Source organism: Gymnodraco acuticeps, unplaced genomic scaffold (assembly GCF_902827175.1).
Source record: "Gymnodraco acuticeps unplaced genomic scaffold, fGymAcu1.1, whole genome shotgun sequence".
Lineage (NCBI taxonomy): Eukaryota > Metazoa > Chordata > Actinopteri > Perciformes > Bathydraconidae > Gymnodraco > Gymnodraco acuticeps.
This window is the reverse complement of record NW_022991410.1, coordinates 1-22,770: the sequence shown is the minus strand read 5'-3', so window position 1 is coordinate 22,770 and position 22,770 is coordinate 1. Positions and strand designations below refer to the sequence as shown.

General features: G+C 42.4%; 4 protein-coding genes across 9 annotated transcripts; 1 reads left to right on the top strand and 3 right to left on the bottom strand.

The window, feature by feature from the left end:
- The first annotated feature begins 487 nt into the window (after positions 1 to 487).
- cunh8orf74 (chromosome unknown C8orf74 homolog) lies at positions 488 to 21,301 on the top strand. Of its 6 annotated transcripts, none has more exons than XM_034195782.1 (6): positions 5,022 to 5,732; positions 17,661 to 17,773; positions 18,575 to 18,759; positions 20,045 to 20,268; positions 20,705 to 20,860; positions 20,943 to 21,301. In XM_034195782.1, exons 2-6 carry the CDS (start codon positions 17,763 to 17,765, stop codon positions 21,138 to 21,140), a joined length of 774 nt encoding a protein of 257 aa, XP_034051673.1. In that variant the 5' UTR covers positions 5,022 to 5,732; positions 17,661 to 17,762; the 3' UTR covers positions 21,141 to 21,301. The 6 variants fall into 6 exon arrangements, with proteins under 6 accessions (XP_034051675.1, XP_034051673.1, XP_034051670.1 ...); XM_034195781.1 differs by lacking the exon at positions 5,022 to 5,732 and adding an exon at positions 15,482 to 16,495 and having other exon boundaries at positions 17,661 to 18,123; positions 18,576 to 18,759; XM_034195784.1 differs by lacking the exons at positions 5,022 to 5,732; positions 17,661 to 17,773 and adding an exon at positions 488 to 777 and having other exon boundaries at positions 18,576 to 18,759.
- Positions 1,654 to 5,563, bottom strand: LOC117532437 (retinitis pigmentosa 1-like 1 protein). The gene is made up of 3 exons (XM_034195772.1): positions 4,491 to 5,563; positions 2,831 to 3,625; positions 1,654 to 1,988 (listed from the first exon to the last, which is right to left on the bottom strand). Exons 1-3 carry the CDS (start codon positions 5,346 to 5,348, stop codon positions 1,701 to 1,703), a joined length of 1,941 nt encoding a protein of 646 aa, XP_034051663.1. The 5' UTR covers positions 5,349 to 5,563; the 3' UTR covers positions 1,654 to 1,700.
- On the bottom strand, positions 7,660 to 17,326 carry rp1l1a (rp1 like 1a). The gene is made up of 5 exons (XM_034195768.1): positions 17,231 to 17,326; positions 11,304 to 11,550; positions 10,573 to 10,965; positions 10,096 to 10,360; positions 7,660 to 9,990 (listed from the first exon to the last, which is right to left on the bottom strand). The coding sequence occupies exons 2-5, from the start codon at positions 11,529 to 11,531 to the stop codon at positions 7,937 to 7,939; spliced, it is 2,940 nt and encodes a 979-aa protein (XP_034051659.1). The 5' UTR covers positions 11,532 to 11,550; positions 17,231 to 17,326; the 3' UTR covers positions 7,660 to 7,936.
- On the bottom strand, positions 19,656 to 22,246 carry LOC117532440 (L-threonine 3-dehydrogenase, mitochondrial-like; the record flags this gene model as incomplete). Its single annotated transcript, XM_034195778.1, is given in 1 exon segment — positions 19,656 to 22,246. A coding segment is annotated over 1 exon segment (143 nt), but the record flags the coding sequence as incomplete, so codon positions are not given.
- Between the last annotated feature and the right edge of the window lie 524 nt (positions 22,247 to 22,770).

Below are 22,770 nucleotides of genomic sequence, written 5' to 3'. Positions count from 1 at the left end.
GGACTAAAGCATCAAATCAGCTTCTCGATCTGAAAGGGCAGTCTGACGGCTAAATATAGCAAACAATTACATTGATTGTATTTGTTTTGTACGTAGCTAAACACATTTAACTGTTGCCTTACTATCCCTTTAACACAAAGCATGTGCATTAGTAATTCAATAATTAAGAAACGCCACCTCAGAATCACCTTCCTGTGCGTATAATTTATTTATATCAACATTAGTACATTCACATATTCATTTGCTTTACATGATGTTCACTTGGTGATGTCACAGACTGATCAAACAGACCAATAGCAGCATAGGCACACACACACACACACACACACACACACACACACACACACACACACACACACACACACACACACACACACCATGTATACATCACTGCAGGGGACATTACATTGACTTACATGCATTTCCTGGAGACTTATCCTAACCTTAACCATAACCAACACATGCCTAACCCTAACCAAGTCTTCACCCTAAAATGAATGATTCCACACACACACACACACACACACACACACACACACACACCCTCTTTGAACCACAATCAGGAAAGTATCGTTAGGGAGTAGACCTGCGTTTAACAAGAGAAAACACTCTTTATGGGTCTTTTAAAAATACAATTTTCCGGCTTTTTAAACGGCAGATTTGATTCACTCCGGCCTCCCTAAACAGGCTCAAGATGTCAGGAAACAAACGCCAGACCCTCCATCGTGATCTCCTCCTCTGTTCCTGTCCATCTACCTTGATATAACCATGGATACAGTAAGGCATCAGTAACACGCTTCACGCTGTTGATCCACACTGCTCATTATGCAAACCCCAGCTGAATACACAGCATGTAACACACACCAAACAACAAGCTCTTATATTAAAGCAGCAGAGGAAGGTTCACATCAACCTGAAATTCAGACCTTCAGATATGCTCAGTGTTTCTCTTGTAGCTTCTGCATGTTCAGTACATGATCACAGTATTTTGACTACATTAATATAATGAGGTACAGATTACGCAAAGGTTAAATAATTCAAATATAATTAAATAAAGTTAGCAATACGGAATATAATGTTTCTTTCTGTCAATTTTGGAGTAAATTCAAGAGTACTCTTTAATTAGCTTAGGCTAGCTTTTCCCCCTGCTTCCAGTCTTTGTGCTAAGCTAAGCTAGCATTAGCTTCATATTGACGCAAGAGAATGGTATAAACTCTTGCCTCTTTCAACATTTTCTTAAAATGTCAAACTATTCCTTTAGGGTAATCAGATTACATCACAGGGCTACTTAAATAACATATAGGAAATAACTTTCCAAACCCCTGAGAATACAAAACGTAATGAGACAAATAATTAAACGCGTCTAACGAGGTACGTGTTATATAAATGGTTATATGATTCAATAAATCATTTGACCTTACATTATACACCCATAGGAGTCAATGTTTAGTTCAAAAATATACCTTATTAGTACACATACAATACAGAATATAGACATATCGCTTACAATTAACTTAGAAAATATACAAATATACTTAAATAGTGGATAAATAAGGTGGCATTTCAAAGTTCTACAGCGGACCTGGAGTGATAAAGTGCTTCAAGTGTTTGACTTCTTTGTTTTGGTCGCAGTTTTGTGAACAACTCCACCTGTGTAGTCACCATGGGGTAGTCACTGACAGAGCAAGGGTTCATGGGAGTTATTGGTCATCCAGTTCGTTGTCTTTGGGTTTTCGGCATTTCACTCGACCTGGAGAGCGGCTTCTCCTCTGACCCGTACCGCCACCCGCCATTTTGGGCACTTCTATGGAGTCGATAGGGATCGGAGGAGATTCTGTGTCGATGTCCTCCAGGGAGCCGGACTGCGACTCCACAGAGGTTTTAGTGAACTGATGGAGAAGGGAAACATCTCTCTTCTTCACTTCCTCCTCTGGCTTTACCTCTTCGACAGCATCTCCAACTTCTGTGTCATTTTTCACCTCCTGGCACTGAGGGGCCAAACAAGAAAAGTTAATTATCAGGGAGTAATTCACTGCTACTTTGGCATGTTATTATCCGTAAGTACAGCTAACAAAGTAATTAACGCAATTCCAGTTGGGAGGCAGACAGTGTCCACACATTTAAGAGTAGGCTGAAGACTTAGACAGTTAGGACTGGGTTTAAACTCCATTTAAACATCCTCATGGACCTGGAATTATTGTATTCTAACTGTATTTGTGTCGTGCATTGGTATTTTCACATGTATCTTGTCACTGTACTATATTTTCAGATATGTTTGTTTTTACATCATCATTCGTGTTTGTTGATTTGCCCTCTGAGACACATGTATTGTGTGATATTGGGCTATATAAATACATTTGAATTGAAGGGCTGCAGTACATCAAGTACATTATTATTGCTGACAACAGCAGCACACTTGCGTCAGTTGCTGCTGAAAACACAACGGATTTGTTCAGTCTGTCTAATTGGATAGTGAGATTATCTTTTCCCGCAGGCTTAGACTTAGCAGTAGGTCAGATTCCTCTTTAAAGCGCACTTAATGTTCGGGCACTTTGAGAGCAGGTGGTGTTATAACTAAAAGGTTGTCTCGTGCAGTAACAGAGCAGAAGAACATACTTACTTATTAAACCTCCTGACTAAAAGTACATGTAAAGAAGGTAAATACATGTAATACAATAATGAAATACATGATATCTGTACCCTTTATTCATTACATATATAACATATATAAATATACATAACTTACTTGTATAACTGTGATCGACGCTTAAAATACACCGTTTTACTAACACTTTTCTAATTAAATAATCCCGTTTGCTCTTGATCCTACCTGTGATGAGGCTCTCTCCTCCTCTGCCTCCTCTCCTTGCTCTCCTCCCTCCTCGGCATCTTCAACCCCTTCATCTTCTTCATTTTTTGCACCGTTATCCTCCTCTGTTTCCCCAGGTGCTTCTTCTTCCTCGCCTGTTGCTTCCTCCTTTACTGCTTCCTCCTCTTTCCCACTTTCTGTCTCTTCCTCGTCGCCTCCTGTCTCCTCTTCCTCCTCTGCTTTCTCCCCCTCTTCCTCTACTGCTCTCCCCTCTTCCTCACCTGTGTTGTCGCTGGTTTCCTCTCCTTCTGCTGCTTCCTCGCTCTCCTCCTTAATTTTGGTGCATTGGCATCCTTCCTCCTGCTTCACTTCTCCTGCCTCCTCTCCTTCGTCCTTCTCCTCACTACCTGCACCACTTTCCTCATCTTCCTCTAGGATCGTATCCTCTAAAACAATCATAGCTTGGATATCCTCTTTAGCGTCCTGCTCCTCCTCTTCCTCCTGCACTACCTCTAGATTCCTCCCCTCCTCTGCAGCGACCTCGCTATCCCCCTCCTCTTCCTCCACAACTGGAACAACCGCGAGAACGGGCGATGGGCTTTTCTTCAGCTGGAGTATCTTGAGGAGGTCGAACTCTCTCGACATCGGAAGTTCGGCGGATGGAATCGGGTTTTCTCTGAGAGGTCTGGCGGCCATTTTCTTGCGAACGCACTCATCACATGGGCAATACTCGTCTTCACTGCGCTGGTCACTGAACTCGCCCGCCATCTCTCCGTCACTCTGAGATTCGGCCGTTTTTGGTTGGTTCTTCATGACCTATATGGAAGTAAAATAGGACACGATGAGCTAAAACAAATACAGTTAAATCAAATACTGCTTATTGTAGGGCTGCTCAATTAATCGTATTTTAATCGCAATTACGATTTTGGCTTGCAACGATTATGAAAACATCATCGAAATAAAAAATTGTATTTATTCTTTTATAAATGTATTCATTTTATTTATTTAATTTAATTAATTAATTTAATTTAATTTATTATTTATTTAATTTATTTTATTTATTTATTTTTTATTAATTTCATTTATTTTATTTACTTTATTTATTTATTTTATTGGTTTTTCAGTTGAATTATACTTAAAGTTCAGGGTAATCAACTGTTAAAAACATACTGTTCAATGTTTTCAAAGTACATGGATAATCGTTTTTAATAATCGTGATATCAATTATTGACCCAAATAATCGAGATTATGGTTTTTGCCACAATCGAGCTTATTGTAATAATAGATAAACATGTGAGCTGCAAGTATCTTTTCTCATGAATATCATTATTCTTTTCCCCTTCTACTCCAGTAGGACTCAGATGTTGCACTTTTCCTTGTGCATGTGATGTTTTGGTGTTGTTTTGTTTCTTTCCATTAACTGTCAAGTGGGAAATAAGTTTTTGCGTTTCTCTTATTTTCCTACGATACTGTTATGATTGGCTGTGAATAAGAAAATATGATAAAATATTTCTATATTTTGAGAAAGGGGCAGGTAATATAAGAATGTTTTCTTCTCCCTGCTCCTTTTCGGGTACGGTGTGTTTATAGAGACATGTTTTGTAAATAATTGTTATACATTAAGTTGTGCATACCATGAACGGAACAAATGAAAATGAAAGGAGGATTTGGATGCTGTTACCTTCAGGATTCGACGCCTCCTGTCCGTCATGGTGGATTCTCTGGAGAGAGTTCCTCTCTGCGGAGGACGAGGCAATCGTCCGGCTCGACCCTGGATCTTCTTCAGTTCTCGCTGGATGCTGAGCTGGATGCGTTTGCTCACCTCGTCCCTCAGCTCTCCGATCATAGTGTCCAGGATGAGGCTGTCGTCCAGGTCCCAGCGCACTTTGAACTCCGACATGGCCATGATGTAGTGATTCATGAACTGCTTCTCTAGTTTCTTCAGCAGCTGCATCACCCACACCGGATCGGGGTCCTGGGATTGTCTTTTGGTCAGAGGCGCTCTCACGACAGTCGGAGGCGTGGCCGAGCTTGAGTCGTCCAGAGTGTCTCGCTTGTTATCAGAGCTGTCGTTTGCTGAGCTGGACGAAGGATCCTTGGAGTTTTTGAGGCTGTCCATATTTGGAAGGACCACCTCTGCATGTACATCTGTCTCCTCTGGTTCTGGCTCTGCATGTACATCCGTCTCCTCTGGTTCTGCCTCTGCATGTACATCCGTCTCCTCTGGTTCTGCCTCTGCATGTACATCCGTCTCCTCTGGTTCTGCCTCTGCATGTACATCCGTCTCCTCTGGTTCTGCCTCTGCATGTACATCCGTCTCCTCTGGTTCTGCCTCTGCATGTACATCCGTCTCCTCTGGTTCTGCCTCTGCATGTACATCCGTCTCCTCTGGTTCTGCCTCTGCATGTACATCCTGTCTCCTCTGGTTCTGCCTCTGCATGTACATCCGTCTCCTCTGGTTCTGCCTCTGCATGTACATCCGTCTCCTCTGGTTCTGCCTCTGCATGTACATCCGTCTCCTCTGGTTCTGCCTCTGCATTTACTTCCCCCCCTTCCTCCTGTTCTACAGCTTTCTCCACCGCTTCCTCCTCATGTAAAGAAGCCTCCTTTGTTTCTTCTTCCTTCGTTTCATCCCCACCATGATTCCCATTGTCCTTCCCAGATCCTGCAGAGCCGCTGCTCATTCCCAGCCCGGACGAAGACCTCGGTGGAGACACCTGCTCTTTGACTAAATCATCCTTCCGCTCGGTGAGCCAGAGGGACTGCAGGATGACCATAACGTCCTCGTAGCGCTGGTCGCCGTTCTTCTGCTGACCCACCGCAGGATCGATGAGCTGGAGCTGGGTCAAACAGTCCAGGAGCCCGCGGGCCGATGTGCTTAGTTTGCGACCATACACTGGAGACACCTACAGAAGAAAACATGGTACATATACATGAACTAAACCTGCATTCATTCAGACAACCAATTCTAAGTCCTAGTGAATCAGCCATTCTTGGAAAGTGTTGGGGAAAATACAACTTACTTTCGTATTCCTATGTTATCTACAGGGTGTATGCAGGAATCCTGAAGTCAAATGTAAGACCTTTTAAGACCCTTTCCAAACATTTTAAGACCTCATCGCCACTTCGAGTTTTAACCGGTTACCTTGGCGACACACTTCACCTCACATTGACTATATACCTTGGAAAATGCCGTTTAATACTTTTTAATAGCCTTCATTTTCGCTAAATTTATTTATCAACTTTTAATACTTTTTAAGACCCCGCGGACACCCTGGATCTAACAAACTGTTGGTACTGTGTATGACCTTGCAGCTGCCTCCGCTTTATCATCGACGGAGACAGGGCATAATTCACTTCTTTTATCTACAGGTGGGAAGACGTCTGCTCTTGTCTTCCCACCTTTTGAGTAGGCAAAGCGCAACATCATCGTTTTTCGATGTTATTCCTCGTTCACCGACTGAAGCCTAAACCTTGCCTTTAAAAAAAAAATCAAAAATACTCCTATCACATAGACAGAAAGCATTTTCATGAAGTCTTACCTCTGGCATGCTCTTGCATCGGCCCATGGAGGAGCTCAGGAGGACTTTCATCACTGCAGCCGAGGACTTCCAGCTCTTGGCGTCCTGAGGAGAAACATCCGCTTCCTTCCCTTGATCTAAAACCTCCACTTCTTCCTCCTTTTCCTTCTCCTCTTCCTCCACTTTCTCCTCCCCCTCTTCATGAACACCCTCTTCTTCTGCAGGCTTCTCCTCCTCCTCCTCCTCCTCCTCCTCCTCCTTGGCTCCCATCATACTGTTGGGTATACTTCGCAGCCAATCACTGACCACCTCGTTAGGCGAGGTGTTGGGCAGACAGGCAGGCGTCATCACCTCCTCTCTCCTCTGACTCCTGACACTGCTTTTACTCCGTGGACGTGCCATGGTTTCCTTCAGCAGGTCAGCGGCGGACAGAGATTGAGACAGAGTGGAGCTGTGAGAGGGGCTCGACGCCCCTTTCTTTTGAGGCTCTGATGATTTCACACTGGATTTGGCCTTGCTACTTTTCACCGAGCCCTCTCCTGTACTCTGCTTTGAGGCTTTTGTTTTTGACCCTGAATGAGCGGAAACTGCCGACTCAGGTTTGAGGCCACTTTTTGAGTCGATGCTTTCCGCCCTGCTGTCCGTCTCTTTTTCAGCGCCGTTATCATTTGCTTTTTTAGCCCTGGCACTAGCAGAGGATTTACTCCTACCTCTCACACTTGCTGATGACATTGCAGACAATGTCCTGTTGTCGACATCGAGCTCATTTTGTTCTTTCGCAGCTGCTTTGACACGAGAAGAAGACTTGTGAGACCGGGAGCTTTTGGCGGACATTGCACTTGCTCCTCTCTCTGTGGTTTCTTCTTCACCTTCTTCCCCCTTAACCCGACTCCCTCCTGGTGTATTAATAGTAGGGATTTCAGGGCAATTGTGAGGGCTTTTCCGGCTGTTTTGAGACACGGTGGGGCGTGTTTCCTGGGGAGTTGCTGTCTTCGCTCTGCCCTTTTTCTCCGTGTTTACATGGGAACAAACACTGGACTTGCCACTGTCTGAATCAGCTGTTTCTTGGTCTTCTGCCAAGCCAAGAGAAACGGATGAGTTTCGACTCAGCGGTAGCTCGGTGTCTCCTGAATCTTTCCTCTGACTTTTGGTGGACAAGACGCTGGCAGCCCGCTCAGAAGCCTCCTCGCTTGCTTCATTCTTCTCCTCCTCCTCGTCTTCTTCTTTCCTTTCCTTGTCGAGTGCTGACGTTTTTCCACAGCTACATCTGCCAGATTTAGCGGATTTTGTGGAGCGAACGGACAAGGCACTGGATCCTCTTGTCTCTGCAGCGTCGGCTTCAGGAAGCTTGTTATGATTAGACTTACGAGATGAAGTAGAAACTCTAGATTTTGCAGATGCAGCGCTTGGAGCCCTCTCTGTTGTCTCATTTCCTTCCCCATCAACAAGTGGCGTCGATGACACCGGTTTGAGACTATTGCAGGCTTTGTGAGATGTGCGGGACTTCGCTGAAGATTTTGATTTCACTGACAAAGCACTCGCCACCCGCTCTTGATCCTCATGTTGCTCCTCTGCTCCGGTTGTCTCAATAGAAGGAATATCAGCTTCATTTGGATTTGGAGAAACTGCTGATGACTTCTGGGATTTGGAGGATTTGGATTGATTTCCCCGACATGGCGCTGGTTGCTCTTTCTGCAACAGCTGGAGAAGCCACTTCATCTTCTACCAACTCATCTTCCTTTTCCTCGGAGCATGGAGGTTCTGCAACGTCAATGCCGTTCGATTTGCACGACTTTGAAGACTTAACAGACACATTGGATCTACCAGACCGTCTGCTCGCAGGCCTTTCTTCTTCGCCCTCTCCACTTTCTGACCTTTCAAGAGCTTTGGAGGACTTATTAGACTTCGCTGAGAGATTGGATTTTGCTGAAGCGGCACTCGCTGCTCTCTCCTCGACCTCAACTCCTTCTTCTTGTCCATTTTCTTCTGGTTCAATAGTTTCCTGAGCTGCTGCAGATACTGGTCTCGCACAGTGACTGCAAGTGGACTTGTGAGATTTTCCGGACTTTGCAGACACATTTGATTTACTCGATTTAGCAGAAAGGACACTCTCAGGTCTGTCTGGCTTATCAGAGAGGGCACTGGGACTTCTTTTGTTTGTATCCTCTTCCTCCACGAATGCACTTCCAGTCGGGGAAGCAGCTTTAGTTATTGTCTTTACAGAAGCCCCAGATTTGTCTGACAAGGAGCTACCTGCCCTTTCTTCCTCTGCTTCCTCTCCTACATCACCGTCACTGGCTCCTTCCTCCTCGACCCCTCCTTCCTCAGGACTGGACATGTGACTGGAGGCTCTTTCCTCCAGCATGTGTGACACCGCCGAGCAGCGGCCGGTGATGTTGCTCCTGTTGGATTGCGTCGACCCAACCGAACACTCTGAGCCTTCGTCGTCACTACCGTTATTTACGAGAGGTGTGGGAGGCTTGGAAGGAGCTTTGTGTGAGCGATCGGACCTTTGTGACGCTCGACTGTTAGACTCAGAGTTAGCCTCGCGTTTGCAGCCGCCACAGTTAGAGCACACGCTGGATGACTTCTGAGACAAGCTGCTAACAACCCTCTTTATTTCTGCGTCCTCCTCTTCCTCTGTGTTTGGGATCTTGTTGTCGCCAGACCTGTCAGATGCTCGACTCCTTTGGGACTTGGAGCTTGGGGCTCGATCGTCAGCTGTTGGATGGGGGGTGTCTGCTCCACAGTGAGACGAGGATGCTACTCTGCTCTTCCCCTCTTCCTCATCCTCCTTGTGCGTTGGAGATGGTTCGATGCTGCGGCAGCATTGTGAGGCGCTGGGTGGCAGCTCGTCATCCTGGTCCTCTTTCAAGGATTGGAGGACATGTGAGGAGCTGCTGATCACAGACAGCGGACGCTCGTCATCCTCCGCTACTGACTTCCTGTCAATGGCGACGACTTCACTTCGGCTGCATCCTCGGCTCACCGTGCACACTTCGACACATGTATCTCCGTCCTGCTCCACCTCCACCTGCTCCGTCACAAACATCTCCTCCTGGACTATTTTGCTCGGCTCTGACCCTCTCGCTCGACAGCGCACCACCCTCCTGGAGTTACAGGACGAGGAGGAAGAAGAAGAGCGTGTATGCCTTGTGATGGTGTGTCTGGATGCAGGTGGAGGAGGGACAGGGTGGTGTTTGTGGCAATGTGCCGGGTTTTCCCACAAGTCGTACTGCTGCTCCTGTCTTTGGTAGCAGCAGGGGCATCCGTTTCCCTCCATAACACCATTTTGGTTGGAATAATCCACACCTTCAGGGTCAAAGGAGAAGGAATCGGGGTCAGAGCAGCTCTCCGATTGGCCCTGCTGCAGATAGTGGGGCGGGGCCTGGCATTCATTGGTCAGAGTTGGAGATTTTTTAACTTGAGTGGACCACTGAAGGGTCTCGTCATTGTGCAGGCGGAAACGCACCCTCATCTCCACAGAGAGGCTGCCATCTTTGTTGACCACCACACGCTTTTCAATGTCGTCGTTCATGATGGACGGTCTGACGCCGTTGCTGTACGACTTCTCCGAAGACAAGGAGAAACGGGCGGAGCGGCTTGAGGAATCTGAGCGAGGGTGGATGATGCTTTTTTTGGTTTCCAGACCGAAGTTAACTGAAAGGATAGAGAAAGAGAGAGAGAAAAACGAATGTAATTACAACCCAGTATTTCTTTTTCACAATTTCACTCTTTAAGCTAATTGAGACGCAAACAAATTACCATTTTTCTTGCTTTCATGCACTTCACTGCACTCGCTGGCTCTTGAATGAGCTCCATGAGGTGGGGATCTCACTCCTTGAGTAGCAGGAGATCGGGCCCCGTTTCCAGGAGTCCTCGGTCCGAGAACTGGGGACCTGTTGCCCACACCGGGAAGTTTTTCCTCTGAGCTCTTCCTCATGAAGTTTACCAACATTGGGCTGAGGGCTTCCCGACCGACACACACCAAAACACCGGGACACGTCATGAGGCTTTGCACGCTGTCGATCTGGAGACAAATTCAGGGTCATCAGCAATATGAAAGCACATGAAGTCATGACCATGAGTGGAAGTGGATAATACAACTACAGGAAAATAATGAAAAGACAATAAAAAATACAATAAAACAATAAAATAAAATACAATAAATGCTCAATACTTCAGTGAATGTACTTAATTACTTTCCACCACCATAAGTAAGTAAAACGAGCCACTTCTTACCCTTCGTCCCTCTGCAGTGTAAAGCTTGCGGACGTGAAACTGCATCACCTCGGACACGGCATCCAGGAAAGCCCCCAGGCTCCTGGTGGACCTCCTGCTCAGAACCACGCTCCTCCTTACCCCCGGATCGCTGTTCTTCACCAGCAGGATCCTCCGCTGCCTGTAAGATAAATGTCCTGGGGGTGTTGCGGACGAGGACTCGGGTCTCTGGGGCTTCCTGCTGTGATGGTACCAGATGCCCGGGCGTTTGCTGGCCAGCTCCATGTTGACCGGCTTAGCGAGGCGTCGGTCGGAGCAAAGATAGCATCCGCCGTCCTGCAGCTGCTCCAGGTGTTTGATGGAGTGTGTGCCGCGGGGAGTCGTCACAGTACGCACCCCAAATGGCAGCGGCACCTGTATGGGGACACGGAAATACATGGGACATATTGTGAAGGAGTTCTTGGAGCAATGAGACTAGAGGCTGATGTCTTTACGATGTCACATGGTAATACTCAATTTACAACACCAAACAAGGACACATATTAAGACATGGTACAAGGAAAACAAACATCTAACATAACAACACAATCACTCTAGAGAACAACTGGCAAGACCCTCTAAGGTACATTTGATGTGATATTAACCTCTTTTATTTATTTTAGGATCTCTATCTATTCGTCTTGAAAAGTACATCTCCACAGCGAGCTTCAAAATAAATCTTCACATCCCGTCTCTGATCCCGTCCCACTAACCTTTTGGGAAAGGTCGTCCAGCAGGGCGTCGAAGCATTTGAAGCTGCGCTTGTGGATCGCCATCTTGACGCCCCCGAACTGGTTGTCGCCGCTTTTGTAGAAGGTGATCCTCTTGGCCGGGGTGGTCACATGTGCGAGGCGAGCGTTGGAGGGTGGCCGCGGGGAGAAGGGCGAGGCATTTTTAGATTGGGGCTGGGGGTCCCACATCTCTGTATGGACAGAATGCATGCTGCGATCTCACACACACCTGAGGGACACACAAACAAAGAAAATGTTGATTTAAGTGAATTGTAAAACTGTAGCTATAATCTAGGACAGGGGCGTCCAAACTGTTTTCACCGAGGGCCACATACAGAAAAATATACGAAGGGCTGGGACACTCGCTGGAGGTATTTTGCCTCATAAGTTCTGTTATGAATTGGAAAAGTCAATCCAATGTAGGTAAATTATTCTTGATACTTGAAAATGCTTTAATAAAAAAACTGCCCACAGCTCTCCAGAGGGTTTACTTCATTTTGTTGGCAGCTCATTCTTAAAACAGAAGCTTCTGATTGATGATAATAAGAGGAATTATGAAGGGTGTATTTCAAGGTTGTTATGTAAATAAGTGGTTGGGCTTTTTTCTTATTAACTTATTAACAGGTTTTCAACTTTAATTGACTGAATTTATTTGAAAATGTGGCTTATTAACACATGAATACTGTGATATATATTTGAACATATATATTTAAGGAGTACAATATAAGACAAGCAGAAGTTTATTATACTTAAGTCATTACACTTTTTTTATTTGCCGATTCAAAATGGTCCGTGGGCCGCATTTGGCCCCTGGGCCGTAGTTTGGACACCCCTGATCTAGGCATTCAAGGTATCAAAAAAAGCCTTAAAGACAAAATGGTTATCATTTTTGATTTTGAAAGCCTCAACAATTGTACTTTTGTGGTGTTACTGGTTAACTTATTAAGACCTTCAAATGCAAATGTCCTCAAAATATTCAGATTTGTTATATTAATGTGTCTCACTGCCAGTGGCGGTTCTAGACCAATTTGACTGGGGGGGCCAGTTATTTTCTGAGGGGGGCACAATAAATGCAGGACGAAAAAGAGAACTAGACAGTATGAAGTAATTGCGCATAAGAAAACAATGCAATACAGTTATTGGTATTTGTTTCAGTACACTTATTTATTTCAGATATATCTTATAGTTATTACTGTTAGCTTCAGCTTAAGTTATAGTGCAATGTTTGCACTAACACCATATTTATATAAAAATAAAGGCAATGAACAGTTACATCTCTACTTTACATAAGGGTGTCTGCACAATCTCACATTACATCAACAAAACCCTGCGGTTTTTGGCAAAACGAGTACCAGAGAATATACATTTAAAAAATAAATAAAAATTGTTTTCATTGTTAGGGGGGTCAGAGGTCAGTGTTAGGGGGGCACTGCCCCCCCCCCCCCCCCTAGAACCGCCCCTGCTCACTGCCTTTTGGTTTTCTGCTTTTTCTATAATTTTTTTCAAGATAATCTGGAAGTTTTGCGAAGGATTCAAGACATCCACTAACAGAACTACCTGGGGTTACCTGCAGTTTACGTAATTTGCATGTGAAGAATCTCGTACAGAAAAGTCATCCAAATCAAACCAGTGGTACGTTTTTTGTTCCCAGACAAATCTTGATTGTTTAATCATGCCTGAAAATTCCCTTCTAATTATCTTATTATTCTGGGCAAAAAAACATATGAAGTGGCATCAATTTTCCACAGAAAAGAGTCACATAATATAACATGAGATGTAGCTACATGCACGTCTATTGAAGTGTTAATTAGAGAGCTTCCCACAGCCTGCTATATATAGTGGAGCGGCCTAGCACACCTTTAGAAATCCTATTTAAAACGGATGTAACAACGCCTTGTCCCGCTCTTAAACAGTCGACATGAGGACATGAACCTCAGCTTGCATAATGTACGAAACCAGAATCATCACTTTTAGATTGATCATCTCCTGATTTACAGAGTGATAACATTTCTTATCCTTTTCTATTTTCTATAAGAAGCAACAAGTACAAGATAAATCCGTCAGTGTGACACCTGGCATTTTAAACTAAACTGATAATGTTGATCATGACAGTGATGACCTTCAATAACACATTTTTAAAAAGTTGAATATTTTGAGGAGGCTTAGCAGGCTTTTAAAGTCCCATGAGGCTAGACTGCTCTTATCTTCAGACGCTCAACGTGACGCGGTGCGACATAATCCCTCTTTAGCTCCGTGTCTTTATTCCTAAAATATCCTCAACCATCAACCATGATTCCTCAATGACTGCAAATAAAAGGTTTCCAAGGTGAAACTAATCAAATTATAACGACAAACCACGGAAACAGTCATGAGAGAGAATGTAATTAGACAAAAATACGCCTGACCAAATTATGAACACTGTTTTCAAGTCTTTTCCCTGCCTGAAAACACACATTCATTTCAAGGGTATTACATTACAGTTGTATTAGCCCAGTTTACATTTGAATGAAGGAACAACAAATTCAATTAGTCTATAACAACATTAGATATCTTATCAAGACATTATAACATGAGCAAAATAGCAACAAGTTAGGACATGTTTTGAGATGGTCAAGTAAAACACCAAACATGATTTTACCATTGAATTGTACTTCTGTTTTTGTACCTAAATAATAATAATAGATTTCATTTGTTAGTCAAATAATACAAAAACAATCACACATGACCATATAACCACATATAACCATTTAACCACTTTTTACCAATTGTTTTAATCCTTACACCACACCTGTTCTTCCACATCTATCCATCTCTCCAAACACTACTCACATTTTCGGGAAGCATTGTCCAAAGAGACGAGAAAAAGCTGGAGAATATTTCCCTGCCGGGACACACCGGGAGTCGGCACTATGTGGCTTTGTGTGTGTGTGTGTGTGTGTGTGTGTGTGTGTGTGTGTGTGACGGCTACCTTTGCAGGTTGAGTCACACACTAAGATAGCAGAGCCCCCGGTAAAATGGCAGGCGGTAATCAGGTGCACAGAGGGGGGGAGGGAAGGATGGCGGGCGGAGGAGAAGGGAGGGAGGCTAAGGATAGGACGAAAAGCCTGCTTAAGGACCTGTGTGAGAGAGAGAGAGAGAGAGAGAGAGAGAGAGAGAGAGAGAGAGAGAGAGAGAGAGAGAGAGAGAGAGAGAGGAGAGAGAGAGAGAGAGACAGAGAGAGAGAGAGAGATGGAGAGAGAGAGACAGGCTATGAGAGGCTATGGTGAAGCCAAGCCAATCTTATGTAGCTGACCTGATGAGGCAATTTGCAACTTTGATCTTTCAGTCAAGTGGTTAGGAGAGCATAATTTGTCATAATGACTTACTACTGCTGGAACTGCTACCCCCGCGACCCGATCACGGATAAGCGGGAGAAGATGGATGGATGGACTTACTACTACAGTTTAAATTATATTTGTGTGCATGTGTGTATGTGTGTGTGTGTGTGTGTATACAGTATGTGTGTGTCAACGATGTTATAGGTTTTCAGTTTTCAGTAAATATTACTCCCTTTGAGTTCTTTGAGTTCAGTCCCTCTTGCCTTCTATTGTTCTCTGTCTCTTGTTTTGTCTTCTTCAAACACTCTCTCACACACACACACACACACACACACACACACACACACACACACACACACACACACACACACACACACACACGTGCTTGGGAAAGATTGCATCTAGTATTTGAAGAAGACCAAATAAGAGACAGAGAACAATAGAAGGCAAGAGGGACTGAACTCAAAACCTATAAAACCATTGACACTAGGGCTGCTCGATTATGGCAAAAATCATAATCTCGATTATTTGGGTCAATAATTGATATCACGATTATTAAAAACGATTATCCATTTACTTTGAAAACATCAATTTATTGGAGAAAAAATATTTGAACAGTATGTTTTTAACAGTTGATTACCTTTAAGTATAACTCAACTGAAAAACCAATTAAAAAAAAAAAATTGAAAAAAAAAAAAAAAGTAATAATAATAATAAATAAATAATAATCGTTTTATTTCGATTACGTTGTTTTCGTAATCGTTGCAAGCCATAATCGTAATTGCGATTAAAATACGATTAATTGAGCAGCCCTAATTGACACACACACACACACACACACACACACACACACACACACACACACACACACACACACACACACACACACACACACAGAGATATACTGCTGTGTTTGGAGAGGATTGTAAGTACAGACAATCTGTCTGACAGCAGGGGCTCTCCTGTTTGGGAATCACTGAAAACACCAACTGCTCCTATTGAACCGTGTCGGGGCAAACTATTATTAACGTTGTTGCAGCGGTGGTGGAAAATCAATGATCGGAACCACATTATCACGAGCTAAAAGCACGTTAACGTTTCACTTTGTTTTTGTCTTGACGCCATCTACTTTACACCTTTGTTAACACTTGAACATGCAGTACAATATGTAAGGCTATATTTGGTTGTTCAGTTGGAATTCTGGCTGTATGTAGATGTTGTAACATGTGGACCTGTGAATGATGCAGATGAGAGCGAGCCACAACAGTAAAGTTATAGGCTGTAAAACCAAAACAATAAGTAGGAAATGCAAAAAGGGGCCTCTTTCAACTTGTTGTTTGATCCATGTTGAATTTGAACATATTGATAATGCCAGAAGTCATATATTTAAAAAGAAGGACATAGTTCATATGCCTGAAAGCAAGAACAATGTGTCCTTAAGATGAACTGAAATCTTGTGTTGCTCAAGGTTTTGTTTCTACAAGATAAGACTCAGGTTGTACAAAACCTTTTTAAAAGCAACAAATCAAAAAATGATTTTACAGGATTTGTCTCTGTTCGTCCCTCCAGCGTTCACATCTCTCCTGCAGGTGTTCCGGGACACTGCATTGTGCTTTTAAGCGCAAGGGCAGTTCACGCCGTCTATTTTTCCGAACACATCCTTGCACAATTCACATGTATACAACCCTGCATTTCACAGCTTTGATGAGCGACAGGAAAAGAGTAGGTGGACCCTTTGGAGACCTCTGGTTAGACAGGGAGTCAGGGATGAGTAGTTCCTGTGCTGACGGCAGCGAGGGAATACTAATGAGTATTCTTTGTGGATAAATCAAGGGAAATCATCACTGCTGCAAAAGTGTGAGTTGGTTCAGTTTGCAAAGCAGAGGTTATATGATGTGTGGACTACTTTAGGAGATCTGCTCACTCCTCTGTAACCTAATGAACCCCTCCTCCTCTCTGTCACTCATCCAATAAACACACCACTGCCCAACAACTGCATCACATGAAGTCCAAAACACACCAAGAAGGGTTACAGATATGATAAAGACGTCTGAGCACCAGATGTTCCCACTTTTGCTGGCCTTTCAAGACGAAAGGATTGTTTATTTTTGATGTTTTAGGTACATAAATATGATTGGCAATGCTTAATAATGCATGGTATAAAGAATGTGTTGATCTATACAAATCTCCACATGTGTAAAGCAGATGTGTGACAGACTATTGTAAAAATACAAAAAATGACATTAAATGCAGTAAAATGTGCATTTTCAAAATAACCATAGCTTACTTTGGACCTTAATTTACTTACACAATAAGTGTGCAGTATTTTATTTGATTCATATTTAAATTTAAAATGGATGTGTGGTAGTTTAATTACCACATGTTACACAATTCAGGTACATGATACGGTGCTAGGGGGAGTTTAGCCAACAGACCCCTTTAATGAAATGTCAGTGCACGTCCCTGCAGAAGTGAAAACACATCCAACAACATGCACAATTGCACTAGAACACGCACCATATTTGGAGTTTAATGCACATTTTATTAGTTAAGCAACAGGAGTTTAGGGGAAATAAATCAGACCAATCTTACCTTTATGGATTCATACCTGTAGATGCAGAAACAACCCATTTAGATAAGATATTAAAGCAGCAGTGATCGCTCCGTCACACACATACTGTAGCAGATCTTGGAAAGAGACGCATGTTCAGCGTGAAGTCAGCAGCTTAGGGACCGGAAATACACTCATTTAGAGTTTCAAAATAATGGCATAAGATTTACATACCAAAACAATTTATGGAATCTCCTACTCAAAATAAAAGACTTAATACTGAGATATTGATGAAATGATGTGTGCAATGCCTTGTTTTAACATGTTGCTGTGACGAAGACATGTCCTAAATCGGGATCAATATAGTAAATGTCATGTTATTGTTATAAGCGGAAATGGCGTATAGCTTTACAAATCTCAATCTGTTATCTTTACATTATAAAAAACACTATCATACTATTTCCTTTACAGCCATGGGAGGAGAAACGAAGCAGGAGGAGGAGGAGGAGTGGGATTCATGCTAAAGAGGATTAACCTGAGCCATCTGTAGCTCGGGTTAATAAGCCGAGTTACATGACAGACCCGAGTGTTCCCTATCAAACCCCGGCACAAACTTTAAACATCGGAATTAACCGAATCTGCTGAACTAATTACGATCATAACTGACTATTTATTGTAGCTCATCAGTTCAACATACTTTTATTTTTCCCATTTTTGTAATATGATAAAATAAATTAATAAGCGTCTTGTCCAAACATTCCATTCCACCAGCTCCCATGCGTCGTACGTGATTGTGACGCAATCGCGTAAACAGTTACGCACGCCCGAACCACGCGTCCTTCTCCCATGGCAACCAAATGCACCTGACCTGTGTCACTTATCAATGATGGAGTCTCTCACAGAGAGTGAAATATCGCAGATAGCGAGACACCAGGTAGAAGAAATCTGTATTTTTTTGTATTAATTAAACGGATAGATGTGTAATTCTGGTGCCTTTAAAAATGCCATTTACTAGCAATTCATTTACTACTGTATGTTTGGTGTTTTTATACTGTAGCTATGCTTTAGTATTTACATGTTATGCTACTTTAAACTTCTCCTCACTATATTTATCTGACACTGTACAGTTAATTCCAAATCAATGTACACTAAATGATGACCTAATGTCTGATGCATTGTATAAACTGCATTACTGTATAAGGTAGGACGATTTAAATGTCTATAAATAACTTTAAAAAGCTACAACAAGTTGCTGTAGTGAATAAATCATACCCCAAAGAGACCATGTTGATGAAAGTTCAACTCCATCATGAGCTGCCACGGCATGAAATCAATGCTTATGCATGAGTGCATCAATGATGGTTGTGTGCATCAATGTGTGTGCAGAGAGATGCTGGTGTGCAGAGGCTGAGTCGTCACTTCTCATGGCTCGAGCTCTCTGATGAGCGGCGCCTCTTCCATCAGGAGTTTGTGTTTGACGTCGCCATGTTTGCTGCGAGCTGTGGTTTCTCCTGGACTGACGTGATCCGGGCAGCTGTGATCGCAAAAGGCATCTTTCCTCGACTGGAGGGTAAGAGCAAACACAGAGCTTCACCTCGAGGTCAGGGTCAAAGGGGGGACGTCAGAGAGAGCCGTTTGTTTCCTGAGAGCTTTTAAAGTGCACGGAAACACATGTTTACCTGTTTGAGATCTGAACAGCTTGAATTGCAGAGTACTTTGAGTATGAGTGAGTCATTTCTAGTGATTCATTCCCTATGTGCCTTTTATTAAAACGGTATTAAAGCCACAGGGAATTGTATCTTTGTTTGATTAAATAGATAGATAGGTAGATAGATAGATAGATTGATTGATAGACAGATGGATAGATACATACATAGATAGACAGATGGATAGACGGACGGATAGACAGATAGATAGATGGATAGTTAGATAGATACATACATAGATAGTTATATAGATAGACAGATAGATAGATACATAGATAGATACATGGATGGATAGATGGATAGATAGATAGACAGATAGATAGATACATAGATACATAGATACATAGATAGATAGATAGACAGATAGATAGATACATAGATGGATAGATGGATAGATAGATAGATAGACAGATAGATAGATACATAGATGGATAGATAGATGGATAGATAGATAGACAGATACATAGATAGATAGATAGATAGATAGATAGATAGATAGATACATAGATGGATAGATGGATAGATAGATAGATAGATAGATACATAGATAGATAGATAGATAGATAGATAGATAGATACATAGATGGATAGATGGATAGATAGACAGATAGACAGATAGATAGATACATAGATGGATAGATAGATAGACAGATACATAGATAGATAGATAGACAGATAGATAGATACATAGATGGATAGATGGATAGATAGATAGATAGACAGATAGATAGATACATAGATGGATAGATAGATAGACAGATACATAGATAGGTACTTTATTGATCCCATTTGGCAGGATAACAAACGGCAATGTACATAAGAGAAATTAAGACACTAGAAATCAACAGTCCAAAATATTTCTGAAATAGAAATAAAATAGAAAAATATATACATGTGGAAATACCAAACAAATATAATGCAAGATATTATTGTGCAAGAAATTGATTATTCAATATTAAATTGAGTATAAATATAAATAATATAAATAAATATGCAAGCCCAAAAGAAGTCATAATGAAAAATGTTATTCAAATAATTAGTTTTTCCAAATACATTTGTTTTCCATTCATTTGAGATACTAGGTAATTATTTAGCAAAACTGAATCATTATTTCCAGGCTTCTGTACTTTTCTGTCTTCTATCCATCAGGTCTCGACGTTCCCAACCTCTTATCCCTGCTGAGAGATGAGTTGTCCGAGTATTTGCCGAACCTCACCCCTCTCCACCAACTCGACTTCACCCAGTTCCTCACACACACCCTCACCGCCCGGCGGAGGCTCTTCCAGGCGGCTATGAGTGGAGCCTCCAACATGTCCATCGCTCAGCTACACCTGGAGGTGCAGGTGCCGCCCACACCCTGTCCTCTGGCTCAGGTGAGGAAGCCTTTCCAATCAGTGACTCACAGATATAATCACCACACATCTGAACTGAGCGCTGTACACATGTGGGGGAAATGGATTGCATATCAGGGTAAAACCACTAGACTCAGGGACAGTTTCATCCCACAGGCCGTAAGACTTTCAACTTTTGAAAAGAACATCCATCTGTTGCAACTTACAAATTATTTATCTAATATATCATATCCCAATTACTATTTCATTTGTATTTACTTGCACTATTATCTGTTTTATTGTGTTGCACTGTTGGAGGAGCCTGTGACCTAAGATGTGCATTGATATATCTACACTGTAACTATGTACTAATGACAATAAAAGCCTTGAACCTTGAATCTCATGTAACAGGATTACATTATCAGGATACAACAAAAATGGTTACTGTATTCCCTCTCTAACCTTATGTGTGCTGCAGGGTACAGATCTTCATGTTTGGGAGCATCAGCGGCATCGAGAGGCGCTGACTTCAATGTTACGTCAGAAGGAGGAGAAGCTGAGGAGTCTCCGAAAGGGGTCAAGGGTCACTCTGGGGGAGGTGGATATTCCTCAGGATGTGCAACTGGACAATGAGGTGATCTCACAGAGGGATTTAAAATAAAGGAAAGCATTTTTGTGAATATATTTCATGCCCTTTTCTCCTCTGTTTTCCGCAGGGCGTTCAGGCGTTGGTTCGTGCAGCAGTGAAGGCCACAGAGGGCCAGATGCTGGAGAGTCTGAACCGAGAGGCTTCTCTGCTCGTTGATATCCTGAAGTTCAAACTGCAGCAGGCGGCAGCAGACAAACAAAGACTACATCCACACTCAGCTGCAAAGGCAAACGCAGGACTGAAGGATTCTGGGAATGCACTGTGAGGACTGGACCTCAGTGAGTAAAGATCGTTGGAAGAAAGAAAACACTGCAAATTGTTTAATTTCTAGGATTTCCCACGCTTTGTTTGTCCTTTCTAATTTGACTGTATAGGAGAACATGTAATTATCATTGTGGGCTATTTTAGTGGACATTTTAAAGCATTCACAGGTTCATTATCAAATATCATGACGATAGACTACGTTGTTAATTTAAGTGTTTATTTAAAAAAGAAAAAGGTCGTCCCATTTGGTTTGACAGAAAAAGCTGCAAAGAATATAATTATAAATAACATCAATATCAAAAAACAAACTAATTGGAGCTCTATAGCCCGCTCCCTTCATGCTACACGTGTTTTTCACAGATCCTTAAGAGTCCAGCTGCAAAACTGAAGAGCCCTACTTCCCTTAAAATGAAAATGACTGCTAATGCATTCATTAAATCAACATTCATAAATATTCAGCTCCGAGACTGCAGCTTCTAAACTGAGACCAACAATACAAATAATTCAAATAATATTTAAAGCAGCTAGTGTACGGGTGAAGTAGCTGTTCGTCTTTAACCCACACATGTTTTATAATGCTAGGCAACTATGGTTAAAGCCCCTGTGACTAACCCTACAGTAACACTAGGGTTTGAATCTCTTACGTATCGAGGTAAAGCCTTTGAGTGTCTCTTACTCAAAGCCCACTGGTTTTCAGGACGGCTGAATCGCCCCCCAAATGTCATTTAGCTGCTACACATCTGTGTACTTACAGATACATACATACAGTACATTCAGAGAGAGAACTCTTTAAAGTTCAGTAACATAGCGAGATAGTATGCAGTGTCTTGCATCAGATTATGAACATTAGTTTTGATGAAGACGAGGATAATTGTTGGAGCTTATGTTTTGAGCTGTTTAAACATTCTCTTAATCTTCAGTGTTTAATACTTTTAAATAAAGCTTTCCATGGAATGAAAAGGGCTCAGTTTGCTTGTGCACGCTGGTTGGAGGTAGTGATGTGAGTCAGCATGGTCTGCACCAGCTCTGATAGGTCGAACTCGTGCTTCCAGCCCCAGTCCCGCCTCGCTGCGATGTCCTCTAACACCATCGGCCAGCCGTCCGCTAACAAAAGACACACAAGAGAAAACTGTGAGGATGAGGAAGAAATGATTCTGCTGCTCATTCCTCCTATGATCTTAAGATAAGACTTTATTTATCCTGAAGCAAATTGTTGTGCCAGACTTACAAAAATACAATAAACACAGCAGCATAATAATAAAACTGTACGGTAACAAGAGCAATTCAATATCTACAGGAAACATATACTTAGTGTAAATATTAACAGTCACAAAAAAACGTAGTGGCAGATACATAATTGCATATTATTATAGAACATTATTAATAATAATGATATTGCACATGTTGTATAGCAGCGAGTGTTTTGTAATGATGGTAGGTAGATATGTAGGTAGGTAGGTAGGTAGATAGATAGGTAGATAGATAGATGGATAGATAGGTAGATGGATAGATATGTAGGTAGGTAGATAGGTAGGTAGGTAGATTGGTAGGTAGATAGATGGATAGGTAGACAGATAGATAGATGGATAGATAGGTAGATGGATAGATATGTAGATAGAATAGGTAGATTG